General features: G+C 34.4%; 2 protein-coding genes across 2 annotated transcripts; one reads left to right on the top strand and one right to left on the bottom strand.

Moving 5' to 3' along the window:
• The first annotated feature begins 120 nt into the window (after positions 1 to 120).
• On the top strand, positions 121 to 2,241 carry LOC108606310 (uncharacterized protein CG1339). Its single transcript, XM_017996354.1, has 3 exons — positions 121 to 1,200; positions 1,252 to 1,375; positions 2,156 to 2,241. The coding sequence occupies exons 1-3, from the start codon at positions 121 to 123 to the stop codon at positions 2,239 to 2,241; spliced, it is 1,290 nt and encodes a 429-aa protein (XP_017851843.1).
• A 111-nt stretch (positions 2,242 to 2,352) lies between these two features.
• Positions 2,353 to 13,071, bottom strand: LOC108601408. The gene is made up of 2 exons (XM_017989310.1): positions 13,040 to 13,071; positions 2,353 to 3,388 (listed from the first exon to the last, which is right to left on the bottom strand). Exon 2 carries the CDS (start codon positions 3,386 to 3,388, stop codon positions 2,453 to 2,455), a length of 936 nt encoding a protein of 311 aa, XP_017844799.1. The 5' UTR covers positions 13,040 to 13,071; the 3' UTR covers positions 2,353 to 2,452.
• Between the last annotated feature and the right edge of the window lie 3,307 nt (positions 13,072 to 16,378).

Genomic DNA, 16,378 nt, shown 5'->3' on the forward strand with positions numbered 1-16,378 from the left:
ATAAATGTGGCATATAAATTTTATCTATTAACTTTTATTGTTACGCATTAATGTAATAAATGGAATATTTTCTATTAACTCAGAGGCTTAGTGGAAAAGTTAATTCATTCGCGCTTTAACATGTGGAGCACACGGGACTCTCGCTTTATACGCAGTCGCCGAGTCCAAGCGGTATATCGCCGGTTTTTTCAATACAGTGCCATGCTGATTTATTTCTTTGCACGTGTGCTTGATTTCGTGAGGCTCAAGTACGATTGCGAAAACCATCGCATGCAGAAGTTCAAACATCATATCCTAATCGTTGTGGCAATAGTTATTTATAAGCTCTATTTTGTGATCAACCAATGCCATGAACTCTTGATGTTTTATCAACTTCTAAGACGATTCGTATATATCGTCGATGAGAGCCAGGGTCAATATTTGTTTATTTTTGTGCTAAGCTACGCCTATATGCTAATTTTTGAAGTTCAAATACATACTTTATGTTACTATCCACCATATTGTGAAGAATTGAAGTACTTAATCAATGAAATACTCAGTATCACAAGAATAATTGAAGAAAGATTTGGGTTAATTTACTACTGTGACGCGTACCTGCTGGGCCTTAACATAATGAAATTGTATCTGTCCTACATGTACCAACTAGACCTGTTAAATCGTAAAGGCTATTCCTATATTATACAGTCTTATTGGATGCTTTTCGAATACGTAACGTTTGCGTACTTCATCTATCAGTTACTACTGCTAAATTGGCAGCGGAGCCTTGTATTCTTCTTACAACGATGTATTGAGCATCCAAAGAGACTGCGTGCTATGTCCTCGAAGTACCGAAATAGTATACAATGGATACTACATTTGAATACGCGCATCAGTAAGCTTCATGACAGAATGTCCCAGACATTTTCCTGGATAAACAGAGCTGTATACTCTAACATATTGACTAGTATAAATAATATGGAACTTATGCTTGAATGCATAATCTACTCCGTTGATGAGATCGATGATAAAATACATATAGTCTTGAATAATTTAGCAGCACCAGCTGTGCTACCAATACTCAATATCTTCATAATTGGCATATTGATGGATAAAATGCGGACAGTACAAGAACAGCTTCAGCTACAAATTGTTATAATCAATGCGATTTATTATCGGTTGAATATACGCTTCAAGAATAAGGTACAGGAACATTGTTATGAGGTAAGTTGTACAATAAAGTGTTCGCAGTATGCATAATATTTCTCGTTTTAGTTCACTTCTTTATTATTGGAAAAGAAGCTGAAACCTTTTAGGAACATTAGCATATTGGACAATAACTGCGATCGTGTATTCGTCCTAAATTATTTTATGACTATTATGACAACTACATTTGCCTGTATGTTATATTCCATCGGTACAACTCAATTCTTAAAGGAATGTCTCATTGAGAGAAAGATAAAAATGTTTCTATAAATCAATTTGCTAATACTTAGACACTGTCGAAAGAAGAGTCATGTCTATATGTCCAAATGTTGGTAAATTGTATTCTATAATTCGGATTTTTTTTTATTGAATAATAGCACTAAGCATACAACATTTTGTTAATGCAATTCAGATAGACTATAAATAAAATATTTTTCATTAATTATTTTCAACTCTATAGTTGATGATTTTCAGTCTATAACAGAAAATACAAAATACTGATTTGTTCCATTTTAAAATGATTAATAAAGTAAAAAAAAGTAATGTTTTGAGTAATGAAGCTATAGCAGAGCAACTTACCTCTTTGCCACAGCCCAGGGGTTGTATGGATAGATAGCCGACGGGTAACGTGGCCACCACTGGAAGGAGCTGCTCCTCTAGGCAGATGCGATTCTTTTGTAGCAGCCTTGCATAGCCTATGGGTGTATTAAAGGCGGCAAGTGCATCACGTTTCTTGCTGAGATTGCAGGAGACATGGTAAAAGGAGAAGGGCAGATAATGCTCTGGAAACAGATCTAAAGGCAGGCGCAGTTTGATGTCCTCATACCAAGTGGGCTGCTCACAACACCTGATATAGCACGAGCTGGCAAGCGTCGCACATCCTTACTTAAGCTTTTTTTATTTTCATATTTTTTTGCTGTGTATTAAAATACTAACACGTACCATCCACTATTATTTCGTGCATGCCGTACAGCAACTGCGAACAAACTGGCGAGTATTATCTACAATAATCTTAACGTTATCGTTACTGTATCATCCGGCAAGTATCATCCACAATAAAATAGTGTGAGCTGTTACTGTAAACACTTTCTGTTACTGTCAATGCACATAAAATTGCGCGCCTAAATTCAAATTTACAAAAATGTTACAGTTTACATTTACTTTAGGCGGCTTTATTTTGTGCAAGTTACTTACAGACTAAACAAGAATGGATTTGCTCTATTTAAATATGTGTATATACAGTAATTATGTACAATGTTGCTGCGACAACTTAAAACCCTATGAAGTTACTAGCACCACCCAGTGGACCATGGCCAAAGTGCAGCGCATCTGAAGTGAACTCGGAACGTGTGCGCGCATCCAAATGAGCCTGCTTCACCTGCTGACCGCTGATGTAGCCCAAGGAACCGGAACCCAAGTAAACATTGCCGTTGGGCAAGCGAATATAGCCCAAGCCGCCCGATCCCAAGGCAATGGCATCTGTTGACGCTGCATTGGATTGGAAGCGTGGCTGTATGCTAAGCTGCTGCTGTTCACGCACCAAGGCTGTGGCACGTGAGTCCACCTGCAAGCCCGTCGTGGTGGGCTGCGAACGGAAGCGATTGAATGAGCTGGAGCTGAGGAAGGGCTGAGGCATGTTGTCGATGTCATTGTCGATCAGCTCGATGACGGCGTATTGCTTCAGTTGGCGTCCATTGGCGACATACGACTCGCCGGGGGAGAACAACGATTGCTTGCCAAAGGACAAGCGTAAGGGTTGAGTCTGAGCCGGAGCACTGGGCGGCTGATAGTGAACCTGATGCTCTGGAGGATTGCCGTACACATTATGCGGCGTGCCGGCGGCAATGCCGTGATAGCTAACAGTTCTTTGGCTGGGCGCCACATAGCTGCTCACAATGCGTGTAGCCGGCGGAGCAGTTTGCTTCACGGGCTGATAGCGACTGAGTAATGGGCCTGGTCCCGAAGCTAGACCAGATCTGGCTGTGGGCAATGGCGGCAACGCCGGCACTGGCGGCAGCGGCTGCACCGTGGGCAGCGGCGCAAATTGATGTCCTGTGTAAATGTTGGTCAGCGCTCCAGGCGAAGCTGCAGCTGAATGCACCGCAAGACGCGTGGGACGATCGTAGTGATAGCCAGCGGGCTCAGCTTGAGTCCCAACCAAAGCCACCAAAAGCAGCAGCGCTAGCCTCGTTGTTGACTGCCTCATCTGCAAGAGCGAGAGAGAGAGAAGACTTGTTAGTTGTGATTATGACATCATAATAATTATTGCTAACGCCAATCAGGCCTATAAATGTTTAATGAGACGTATTGACGTAAATCTCTAATTGATGAAAATCGCTTAATGTTTACGCGTTGCGGTTTCAATTTTAAATTATAGCTGAAATTTTAATGGGGTATATTGACTAAGTAAACACAAATGATTAATAAATTATATTAAAAATTAAATAAAAGCACAAATGTTGCGTATACCAAAATCTTTTCTTTCACTTTAAGAAAGTAAAGCTCAATATTAAATAAAAAATAAATGAATACAAAAGTTTTGGTAATGAAAAGCAGCAAATTAAAGTGGCACTAATTCAAACAACAATTGATATTAATTTAAATGCTATACAATACAAAATTGTAAATTCTTTTATTAAAATTGGTTGAATATAAAATTCTTTTAATAAAAATGTCATAGCTTAAACTTTCATAGAGCAATCACAATTCGTTCAACGTTTGGACGCTTTGCTTTTGCGCTTTTGTCTTTTTGTTATTTAATTGATTTAATTTGTGGCGCACGCTTTTAGCAGCCACTGTAAAAGCGCCGCTGAATTGGACACAAATCAAACACAAAACACAGCTTCAACTCGAGCTCAAGTCGGAGCTCCAGCCGCGGCAGTGTGACTCGTAATTGGCGTGATATTTCATGCATGGCAGCTGCTGTTAGTGCAGAGGGGGGTGGAGAGGGGGAAACTGATCGACAGACAGACAGACAGACTGTGTGGCTGTTTAGCATAATGAACTGCAGCTAATTAGACGCGACCACATTCGGCGCATCGGAAGCCAAAGAGCTGTCCACACAATTGTTGCTGGGTGGTCATGTCGCCCCAGTGGGCGTGACTTGTGGGTGGGGATGGCCAATTAGCGTAAATAGCGCTACTTAAGCGATTAAATGCCATAGCATGACCATTAACAATAACTTGGGACTGTTCACAGTCCAAGCTTAACACCTCAACAGCACGGCTTAACCCCACAACGCCCACACTTGGTGTTTGGTTGGACATTTGATGATATTAATCAATTTGGCGTGGCGCACTTAGCTTAAATATAAACAAAAGCCAAAGGCAGGCAGCCAACAACTGTTTGTTGGCTTAAAGCGCTGGCGTGTGGCCTAAACGACTTTAGTTTGTTATTGTCGTTTTTGTTTTTGCGCGTGGGCGTTCATGTCAGCGTAGTTCATGGGAACCGCTCAGCTTGGCGCTTAATTAAGTTATTAACAACAAGAGCAACAAGCAAAAGTCGAAACGTGCCTGGCGGGTTAAAAGTTTATGCACTAAAAACATTAACTATTGCATGTAAATCAAGCGGCGATAATTGCCAAGTAAGTAATTATTATTGTTTTTTAATCGAGCGCATAAATTAATGCAGTATTTTTTGCTTGTAATAAATAAATTGACAAAGAATAAAAATATAATAAATTGTATAATGTAAGCAGTAAAATAAACATACAAAATATTTAAGTGTGTAGCAATTTATGTAGTTTTTTTTTTATAGTTTATTTATTTATATAATTTTTTTTACCAAGTACTACATACAAAAATATAAAAATAATTTCAATAAATATAAATAAATGTATGTATATAAAATCCATAGTTATTTTAATAGCTGTTAAATAAATTAATTTGTTCTATATTTTTAATTTATTAATTTCCAGTAAATTCAATATTCTTTGCTTTTTATGTTAGTTTAATTTAATTTAACTCAGCTAATTAGTTGCTTAATTTCTTCATAAAATATTGTGTGGAATTTCCAATTTTCCACGTTTTAAACAGAACTCATTAAACTCAAGCTAGTCCGCTCGACTCTTTGTCGCGCGCACGCACGTTCGTTGCCTAAGTCTTTTGTTTGAATGTCAACATAAATCAGTTCGAGTTGCGCACGCACTAAAAAAAACAAACGAAACGCAGCAAACGCAAACAAATAGATTTGTAATAAATTATGCGCTGCTTGGCAACATAATAAATCAATAAATGTTGCTACATACGCAACTTTATTTCTATGTATTTTCCATTTGTTTATGCAATTGAAATCAATGTGCAATTTTATGGACATTTTGCATACGCACTGCGTAGGCCTAAATGTTATGGCAACGGCATGTGGCATGTAGGTGAGGCATGCTAAAAATATTGTTGTTGCTTGGCTTTAACTTTGGCTCGATCTAAAGCATCTTTGAGATACGCAATCTTTAGTTTTTGGCACTAAAGTGGCAACAGTTAAGCCAACAGCTTAAGCCACTTTGAAGTTGCAACATTGCCACACCCCCATACAGCCCACAAGCAGCAGGGAAAGGAAAGGCGGCAGCACTTGCTCAAGTTGCGTGTTGCATTGCCCAAAAATAAAAATAAAAAACACATTCAATGAATGAATTGCATTGATTGAACGTTGCACGCACCGCATGCTGCATGTGGCAGGCAAGAAACTGTGTCAAGCTCTTTTTGATTTGTTTGATAATTTTTGCGTGGCACTGTTTTCGGTTGCAGCAACTCCCCGGATATTTGATTTTTTTTGTAAATAATTAAAATCCTTGAGCGCCGCTCACTTTACCTGCGGCTTTAGCTCATAAAATTGCAATGCAATGCAAGCTACGCATATTAAATTACCGTTAGACACACACACACACTAACACAGTAGCCAGGATGTCACGTCTAGAGTTGTGCAACGTTGTGCGTCGTTTCCAAACATTTTTATTTACTTTTATATATAAATTTATTTGCTTCTATTTCTTTTTTTTTTTGTGAGTTAAACCAGTTCAACTTGTTATCATTTAGCACAGCTCACTTAGAGCCATGCGCTTGCCTTAGGGTGTCATGATATACATCTGAGTATATAGCTATATATATATGAGTGCATGCCGCACTCGAATATCAACGCATTAATCACCCGAACATCCTACGTCCAACTATAAAGCTCGTTACACGCCAAGCCAAACGACTTGATTTTTTTTATATAAAATAATAAATTTGCTAAGAAACAGAAAGAAAAAAAATAATTAATGCTGCCCAAAACAGCTGACAAATGTTGCGTATACGCAATGTGCACACAAAACAACGAACACACTCGAGTTATAAATGGACAAGCGTAAGTGTTTTTTATGAAATGCAATTTAAAGTAAAACCGAAGTTGCAATACACTTTAAATTAAAAAAATAATATTATGTTAAATATGAATGCAAATAAATGTGTTTTGTTATGAAAATAAATAAAGTAAATGCTTGAGTTTGTGCAATAAAAATGTTTTCTATGCTTAATAAAATTATTACAAATTTTTAAAAAATGTTATATTAAAATTAATAATTTATAAAAAATAGTTTTTTATTTCTATCATTATTTTCATTTAAATTTTCATTCATCCAATTAACCAGTTTAGAGAGAGATTTTTTTGGTTGTTAATTATTAATATTCAATTAATTTATTTAAACTTAAACTTATTTAAATTTGTTAGTGTAAATATTTAAATTAAATTTGCCTATGTATTTAATTTATTTTCTCTTTATATACTTAAAATTGCGCGCTCTACTATTACAAAAGTGAAAAAAAATATTTGCTCAAGTCTATGTCAAACTTTAGCTTTAGCCACAGCCCTTGCGCTTATTTTATTAACTAAGCTAATGCATTTTTATTGCACATCGCAGCAGCCATATCTATATATCTAAATGTCTGTCTGTCTGTCTGTCTTGCTGCTGGGATTTGCAATCGATTGTGGCATAGTTAGCAAACTCCTGCAACAAATCGAACGACAAGTTTTTAATTACGCCGCCACGCACGCCTTTCAAAATGCGTAAACTAGTTGTAGTTGTTGTTGTTGTTGCTGCTGTCCAGGCAAACGCAGTTTTCAATTAAAAGCGTTTGGTAACTGTCGCAGAGAGAGCGAGAGAGCGAGAGCGAAGCATTAGGGTGTGCCTGCAGCCTGGCGGCAAATGCAGCAAAAAATTTGCGTAAGTCACTGCGCCGCCGCCGCTGCCTTTCCAAATGCCAAACAATCTTGGCAGCGGCATCAACATCAACGGCCGCCTCCCAAGGCTAACCCCAAGTGCTGGTGGCCAACACTTTGGGTCTCCATCCACATGTAATACGCGTCGCTCGACAACAAAATTGATTGACTCGAGGCGCTTTTGTTGCTGCTCGGACTACGCATGTGTTGGCTTATTCACGCCAAATGTGAACGCATTAAAGACTTTGCTTATTGATGTCGTTGCCACAACCACAAGTGGCATGGCTACTACCAACTAAACTTGCAACATAACTGCAACACGGACTTGGACTCTCTGGCGTGGGCCAACATTCTAGCTTAATTATATTTAATTGCCCCGCGGACAACACTTAAGCCGCAATTAAGCGCGCCTCTTGAAATATGTTTTACAATTTCAAGTCGCGACTTTAATTGCTTAAGAATTTCAAAGAAATTGTTGCGCACAAGTTTACAAATTAAAATTGCTTTGTGCTTAAAACAATGCCAAATTTAATGCCTCAATAAGCTTAGCAATTCGCTTTCAAATATAAACAACAAAGCTACAAAAAAAATACTGTAGCGATTACTAAAAATTTTATAAGTAATAAAAATTTTAACTCATAAAAAAGTTTAAAAATCAAAAAAATTAAGTTAAAAAATTATAAAAAATATTTTAGTTAAATAAAAAATATGTTTTAATAAAAAAAATTCAGTACATAAGAAAATTAAATTGCTTAATATTGAAAAATATGCATAATTTAAAATTAAATTAAATTACTAAAAATATTTTAGATAAATCAAGTGTTTGAGTTTTAGTAAAAATTATAATACTAATGATATTAAAATAAAAACTGGTGATTATAAAAATTGAAAAACTTCAAGAAAATTTCAAATATTTTCAAATATAATAAAACTACTTGCATAATTTTAAAATAAAAAAAATCAAAAATAATAATACTAATTTTACACTTTATTTAATGTGCAGCTTTATTTATTTTTTATTTTTAATGCTTCAATTTTCTATAGCTCACATTGTAATATTTTGCTGTGCATTTTATTTTCAATTAATTAGTTTTGCTTTAAGCTGCAGTTCGTGCTTTTATTATTGTTATTAAGCATAATTTTATAAAAATATTTTTCAATTAGTTCTCGGCTTGTAATTTTATAAACTCATGGCTAACAGCTATAGATTGCGTTATGTTCTGTTGCTGTTGTTACGCCTAACAGCAGCAAAAAAGCGTGCCACGCCCACATGCGTTGCAACAAGCCCCATTTTATGTATCAGTGTGTGTGTGTGTGTGTGTGTGTGTGAGTATTGCACAATTATTTGCATTAAATGACAGCCAAAGACAAGCCGACTTGACCCAGTTTATTGATAAACAAATCGCCAGAGCTGCGACAGGTGCCGAACAGCAGCAGCCAGATAAAAATATTAAAAGCACAAATTATTGACGCATATAAATTTAATTAGTTGCATATAATTTAAAGCTGCATATAAATTTAATTAGTTGCGCGCATAAGTTTGTTGCCCAAGTCTTTTGTTTGGAGCAGCAATTAAATGCAGACTATATAGAACATTTAAATGCCGCCGCGCTGCTTTGGCTGCTAATTGCCGCCAAAGCGTCAACTAAATGTTGTTAATGCTGCTAGTTGCTGTTGCTAGTTAGTAGCACATTCTAACGCCTGCTTGACATATCACGAACTTTGTTTTTTTCAGCGAGAAATGCAAATTTTTTTTCGTAAATTTGCATTGCCCCCGCTCGCATTTAAATTGAGAAATCAATGCAAACGCTCCTTGGTACGAGTTCAATGCAAATCGAAAGGCGCATGCGTGACTAGGCCAGTCCCAAATCCCAAGCAAATCCCAAACAATCATAAAACGCTTGAGAGCGCTTGAACTTTTAACACTGCCAAGGGCTGTCTAAACAACAAAACATTTAAATGCGTGAATTTAAATTTTTGCAGCGCGCAGAATTCCCACAAATCTTTCGTATCTTTATCTCTTAGCCAATATCTAATACGAGCTTCTGCGCTTACCCCCAAATTAGTTGCAGCTGTGCTCTCTATAGCTATCTGGTATCTTTTTTTATTGTTGTTGTTGTTGTTTAGACTGCCCGCTGAGCTCAATCAATTTATTCTTCTTTGGCTACATTTGTTTTAACATTTCGATCGGTTTGGCTTGTTTTGATTTTGAAGCGATTGCTTTCAATTAATTCGTTTGCCTGCCCTTGTTATTGCTTTTTCTGTTTGTTTTTCTTACATTTACAACTCATTACGTAATGATTTGTTTTTCTTAGTTAGATTCTGGTAATTGAACTTTGGCTTGATTCGTTCATTGCAGACCAAACAAGACCAAACAAGGCCTTGAGTGCACTTGAAGCTATCGGCGAATTAAATCGAAGAGTGCAGGGGGTCAATAGTGTAATCGTAATTCTCAAAACTGACCGATCGCCGCGCCTAATGTGGGAAAAGCCAAACAAATCAACGTTCACTTTTGCTTTGCTGGAAAAACTCAATTAGAGTGTATTCGATTTGAAGCGCAGACATCGGGCGCAGACTCACTAATGCAGACATATGTTGAAAATACTTGGACATGTGTGAGTCTGAGACTGAAGTGCGGCCTTAATGGCTTACAAATAGATTCAAGCTGCTGGCCAGACTAGTTTGAATTACAATTTAAAATTTCAATAGTATTTTATCTTTACTTCCTGACCCATAGTATGTTATATATATGCCTTATATGGAGTTGTCATAACAACAATTAATTGAAAGTCTAATAAATTTCTATTGCATAATAATTATTGTTAACAAGAATTTTAATTGCACAGCGTAGCAAGTATGTTAATAAATAAATGAAGTTCTAAGCTATTCAAAAATATTTACAGGCAATTTAAACTATATATAAAACTATATATATAATTAAATATGAAAGTACTATGCAAGTAGTTTTATTAATAATTTTAATTTGAATTTTAGTAAAACTTTTAAATGAAAGTATTTTATTTTTTATAAGATTATGCGCAAGTAGTTTTATTATAAATATAATTTTTTCTTTAACAATAAAAATGATTGCATAGTTTGCTCAAAGTGTTAAAATAATTAATATTTTTTTTCATCACTGCAAATATTATAAAAAGTATTAAAATTAATCATATAATGCAAATAAAATGAGAGCAATGTGTAGTAAGTTAAAATATTAATCGATTTAAATTTAATTAATAAAATATGCAAGTAGTTTTATTAATATTAAAGTTTATTCAAGTCAAAAAGTACTTGAAAATTAAATATTTTTGCATAATTTGCACAACACAGTTTTAGCATTTATTTATTCATATTTATATATATTTCTTTTTGAAAGCAAAATTTTAATAAAATATTTATAATAGAAAATAAATATATTTTTGCTTTTTATTAATTAATAAAATTATGCAGTAGTTGTATTAATATTATAGCTTTATGTATATTTAATTTGGTTAGCATAGTTTGTTAAAATATTAAATATTTTTAAACAATTTTCAGCAATTGTTAACTATGCAAAATTTGTATTTATATTTTCAAATTTTTGTTTCTAACTTAGCCTTCTTTTTTGAGTACATAATTTTTAATTTCAATTGATAAAGTTTATTAAATAATAATTATTTTTGCATACGCGCTTGAAGCTAAAAATATTAAATTTTTATATTTTTTAAAGTTTTATATTATTATTGAATTTTTGCTCAGTGTACACAGCTTCTGGTCAAATGTCAAACATTGCATACGCATTGCTGTTTTATTTTTTCTATATATTCAATTTTTATTTTATTTTGTTCTTTTTTCTAGGCGCAGTTTTGTGGCATGTGCCTCACCCTCAAGCCGCAAGCCTCGAGCAGCCTCAAGCAGCTGCCAATTGTGTTTAGAATCAGAGCGAATTGACTGCGCAATGCGTCGATTGCATTTGTGATAAATATCTAACTGTGGCTGTTCTATTAGTCAAGCTGCTGTCATTAATGCAGAAATTTATAGCAGGCGCTCCACTTGTTTTTCTTATAGAGGTGGAAAGTTAGCTTACCCTAGACAAAGTCTTGCAGCTCAAGGTTGTGCGCATATCAAGCGGCTAGATCTATATAGCGCTAGTAAACTGAACATTAAGCGCGTTATAAAAAGAAGCGCATCTGATAAATTTTGAAAACACACGTGTTTGAATTTCAACAGCTACAAAATGAACATTAAAATTAGAATTAAACACAAAGTTCAATGCAACAATGGAATTGAGTTTTTTTTAGCTTGGCCTTTAATTTGAAGCTTATTCACTTTGACGTTTAATTAAAAGTCGTGGGAATTGAATTTGCATAAATTTGTCGCTTGGCGTTTGTTTGCCAAAAATCGAAAAAATCTTCAATGTCATTTTATTGTAAGCGCAACTTTCCAAACGGAAGTGTATTTTAAATAGAATTTTTAGTAGACTGCAATCAAAAGACTTAGGCAACAAACTTGCAGCGTTAAACAATTTACACGCTTCAAAAACATAGTGACATATTTATATGGCATATCGTACATGAATTATGCATAAAAAGTCTTGGAGATCATCTCTGTGCCAGTTTTGAGTTGTGCGCTTTGCTGTTTTTCGACAATCATCGAGATATATACATATATATGCATGTATTGTATGTTAATTTTTTTGCATTACAAATGTTGTTGCTGCTGCTGCTGCTGCTGTAGCAACTGTTGCTGTTGACTGACTGCAATGGCTTACTCAGCGCGCTTTTGATTTTTTATTGAAGCTGCATTTGAATTTGACATTTTGTCGACTGAACTGGAGGCGCGCACTCAATTAAAATTAATATGCAAATGTCTCTGTCTCTGTCGCTTTACGTTAGTTCGTCCAACTAACGGACTCTTTGTCTCGTCAATATAAATTGATTTAATCACACATTAATTACAGTTAAGTTGCGTTCGAAATGCTTTTACATTCTATAAAAGTGAAAACTGGAATTTCCATATTTAAAAAAAGAAACACAAAAGCGCGAACTGAAACTGAAACCTGCTCAAACAAAAATATAAAAACAGCTGAAGTAATTTCAAATAAATTATTTTTTTCGTATATTGCTATTAACATATATTTCGCATATACATATATACATATATGATTAGCAACCTTTGCCAACAATAATTTCTTTGCTTTAATAAAAAAATATTCAACAATAGCCAACAAGTTATATAATTTTGAAATTCTTGAAGCGTGCATGCAAAAGTTTAATATGTAAATTTAGCTGACTCAGTTTTTAAGGTATGTTTAAATTTTAAAAAATTCTAATAAATGTTTTTATAAAGTTGTGCAACAAAATAATTTAATAAATATATTTAAAAAATGTAAAGCACACAACACAAAATTATTATAAAAAATTTAGGCCAAAAAATATTTTTTAAGGAAATTTAAAACATGAAAATTTAGAACATTATACTGCTTTAAGTTTCGAACTTTAACTATTTAATTATTACAAAAAAAATTAAGTTGAAAACAATTTTTTAAAGAAATTTAAATAATGTGCAAGCTTAAAATGTAGCATAAAAAATTATAATTGTATATTTTACTGCTTTATATTTTGAACTTTAACTAATTTTTCATATCACTTAAATAACATAAAATATTTGAATTGTCAGCACTCACCTTTAGCTTATTTACAGCAACAAATAATGTGCGCTAATTTTAAATGTGTTAATCCAAATTATGCCGCAGCTGCAAATAAAATTGTTGTTTTTTAAAATGCACTCGTAATATTAAATTTAAACACAGCTTTTAATTTGTTATTAACTTTTATGCTGCTTGCTTGTAGCAAAAGGATATTGAGGGTCAACTTATTGAGGTTTGGGCGCACGCACTTTGCACAACTTACAAACAACACAGAAAGCGCGTTAAGGGGAATTGAGTCGAGTCGAGTGGATTCGAGTCCGAAACGCGTTGTTAACAGTCTGAAGCGGTTTGCTCCACTGAACCACATTTTATGCAGCGTCAGGTAGAAGTAGGCAGCGGCTCAAGCCGAAGCTGCCACGAAGCCTCAAAACGAAGCCAGGCTGCTGCTTTGTCTCTGTGTGTATGTGTGTGTGTTTGGGTTTGTGTCTTGGATAAGCAGCGCGCCTAGCTTTAATAATCAAATGCATATTATATGATTAGCATCTGTTGTGTTGCCCATGGCCTTTGTCTTAATTAAATTTTGAAAATAATTTCATTGTGACAAGTTTTGAGCTTTTTTGTCTTATGCTTATTATTTATTGCCAAAGTCGAAATTTGTCATAAATTGTAGCAGTAAATTGAATTGATTTTAATGCCTGGCGGGGCTTATGTAATTGGCACACAATTTATTTTAGCAACAATCGTAAATAAAATCAATTTTAATAACTTTATTTGCAGGCAAATTCTTTTCAGACTCGCCTAGTTACGGTTCATTGGCTTATCAAGTCATAAATTTTAATAAAACACAACTTGTGCTTAAGCTTAAACATAATTTGCTAGCGTACTTAACAATTCTCTATGTGTGTGTGTGTGTGTGTGTGTGTGTGTGTGGCATATCGATCCGCTTGTTGTGGCAGCCACACAAAGTGAGTGTGAATTATTGCACTTTGTTGGCAACACGACTGTTGCTTTTGGTTTTAGGCCGTGGCCAGCGCCATTGACAAAATATGCACCATATATAGTTAGAGTAGAGCCAAATGTACTGCCAAACAAAGTTAGCCCAAAATGTCTGTCTGTCTGTCTGTTTGGCTGGCATTTCACTTTTATGCCACACTACACACCAAAAGCATTAAAAGTCACTTGTGTTGTGTTGTGTGTTATGCAATTTGCTCACACACACACACACACACATAGACAACTCTTTCAATAGTTCAAAGTAACTTATTATATTTTGACAGCAGAGCTGCTAAACTATCGATGTTCAAGACTACCGTGAGTTGTAAAGATTTATTTGTATTATTGCTAAATGGCTAGTTTAATATGTAAAAGATTTTATAGCCTAGGCAAAGCCTGTTTTTAGCAGCTATCGATTACTTATCGATTAAAAATGTAGCATCTGGTACATAGTTGATCAATGAAATGTTTTAAGAGACTATCAAAAGTAATGAAACTACAAACTATACTATCGATAACATTAGTTTTGCTTAAATTTAGTTTATGCTATGCCTCATAGTTTTAAAAAATGACTTTGCTTGCTGTATAAAAATATAAAATCAGCAAACATTGTAATCGAAATTTATATATGAGTTAATTAATTAATATTTTAATACAGCAGCAAACTAATTTTTTAATGTAATCGATACTTTACATAACTCTAGTACTTGCTTACTATTTTTAAACAAATCTAAGTATTTTTAGTCAACTCGCTTTGCTGCTTAACTCAGCTGCTTTTACTTATACAACTGCAATCGATACTATCGATAACATTAGCGCTGTTTAGCATGCTTTGCTTCAATGTTAACTGTCAATTTGATAGCTACTGTCTTAAATTGTTTGCGCTGCTTAAAAGAATTCTGTGCTAACTATTTTCACGCTACTTTGCTGCTGCTGCTTTGTTGATTCTTATCGCAGTTAACTGACAGCAGCTTCATAAATCTGCTGACAAACTCCAAAGACAACTTGTTGACTGAGAAAGCGTAACGCATTGTTCAGTTTTAACTTTAAACACTGCGCTTTGTGTTAAACAACAACAAGTTTTGTTGTCTTCGATTGAATTGAATTGAATTGAACTTGAATAAGACTTTGATGCGAACCAGTTTGGTGTCTAATTTCGTTTAAATGCTATTGAAGTCATTGTGTAAGTTTTCGCTGCTGCTGCTGCTGCTGACAATTTCCTCATTTTGCATTTGCATTAATTATTAAACATTAACAGCTGTGTGGAGAGACCACCAATGAGCTATGTCTTGGCACCTTGCTGACAGCTTCAATTGCAATGCAATTGAGATGCTATTTAGCCAAGCAGACTAATGTGCTCGGAGCACGCAATGGCCAAAAAGTCAGCGGCAGCCAAATGCTTCCCACAAAGCAACAACTTAAGTCAGTTCTAATAACAATAAAAGCAACAAAGGCAACTGCTGAGGCTGAGGCGCACGTTTAAAGCAAATACAATTAGCTGCCTGTCTTGGTAATTGCAGCGTGGCCATAAAACAAAGAGCAAGCTCAAAGCCGAGATTGCAGTTCTGCAACCAGGGCTGGCAAACGATATCGAAACATGTGCGCTTTGCTTTTAACATTTTATTGCACACTTAAATAAAATGGCAAGTCAACCTGCTCACCATGGTTTTGTTTTTAAAAGCGCATCAAAATGCAAAGCGTTAAATAAATAAATAAAATTTTTACGGCAATATACGCCATAGCTATGAAAATGGTCAAAAAATTAGAACTAGGAAATGAATTTGAATTAGCAACTTACCGCAAAAATTGAAAGTTAGACTGCAGCTTTAGTTGTTTGCATAAAATACACTTAAAAAAAAATAAACAAAAAAATTGTATACATTTAGTTTAACATTCAACATATAGTTTTATTTTTTAAACATTTATTTTCAACTTGCTTAAATATTTCGAAAATTAATTTTTTTCAATATTGATACTTTTTGTGATTTTCCTGCATTTCACTTATAAAAATATTTGTTTGTTGTACTTTTAATTAAAGTCAAATTTTTTTATATATCAAACATATATATATTTTTTAAACACTTAAACATTTCAAAAATTAGCTTTTATAATTTTTGCATAAATATATTTCTTTAATAGTTTTTCTTGTACGTTTTTTTATAGCTGAGTTTGTGTCGTACACTTAAAAAAATATTTGTTTGTTGTACATATTTTTCTTGCAGTGTAAAACATCTGCTATTTATGCTTTATGGAACCAGTTCACTCACTCACTACGTTTCGCTTCAGTTGACCTCCGCGATCGGTTTTAGAATTGAGAACTTTTTTTACTTAATTTTTAGTTTTTTAGTTTTTAATGGGCCTCAACTCGAAACTCGTGCAATT

The sequence above is a fragment of the Drosophila busckii genome, chromosome 2L (assembly GCF_011750605.1).
Source record: "Drosophila busckii strain San Diego stock center, stock number 13000-0081.31 chromosome 2L, ASM1175060v1, whole genome shotgun sequence".
In the NCBI taxonomy this organism is placed as follows: domain Eukaryota; kingdom Metazoa; phylum Arthropoda; class Insecta; order Diptera; family Drosophilidae; genus Drosophila; species Drosophila busckii.

Excerpts from the sequence above, each read along its gene's own strand:
- LOC108601408 (XM_017989310.1), bottom strand. The coding sequence starts at position 3,388 with ATGAGGCAGTCAACAACGAGGCTAGCGCTGCTGCTTTTGGTGGCTTTG.
- LOC108606310 (XM_017996354.1), top strand. The coding sequence starts at position 121 with ATGTGGAGCACACGGGACTCTCGCTTTATACGCAGTCGCCGAGTCCAA. Across the intron at positions 1,201-1,251 it reads TACAGGAACATTGTTATGAG|TTCACTTCTTTATTATTGGA; the intron begins GTAAGTTGTACA and ends TTCTCGTTTTAG. Across the intron at positions 1,376-2,155 it reads TATGACAACTACATTTGCCT|CAACTGCGAACAAACTGGCG; the intron begins GTATGTTATATT and ends CATGCCGTACAG.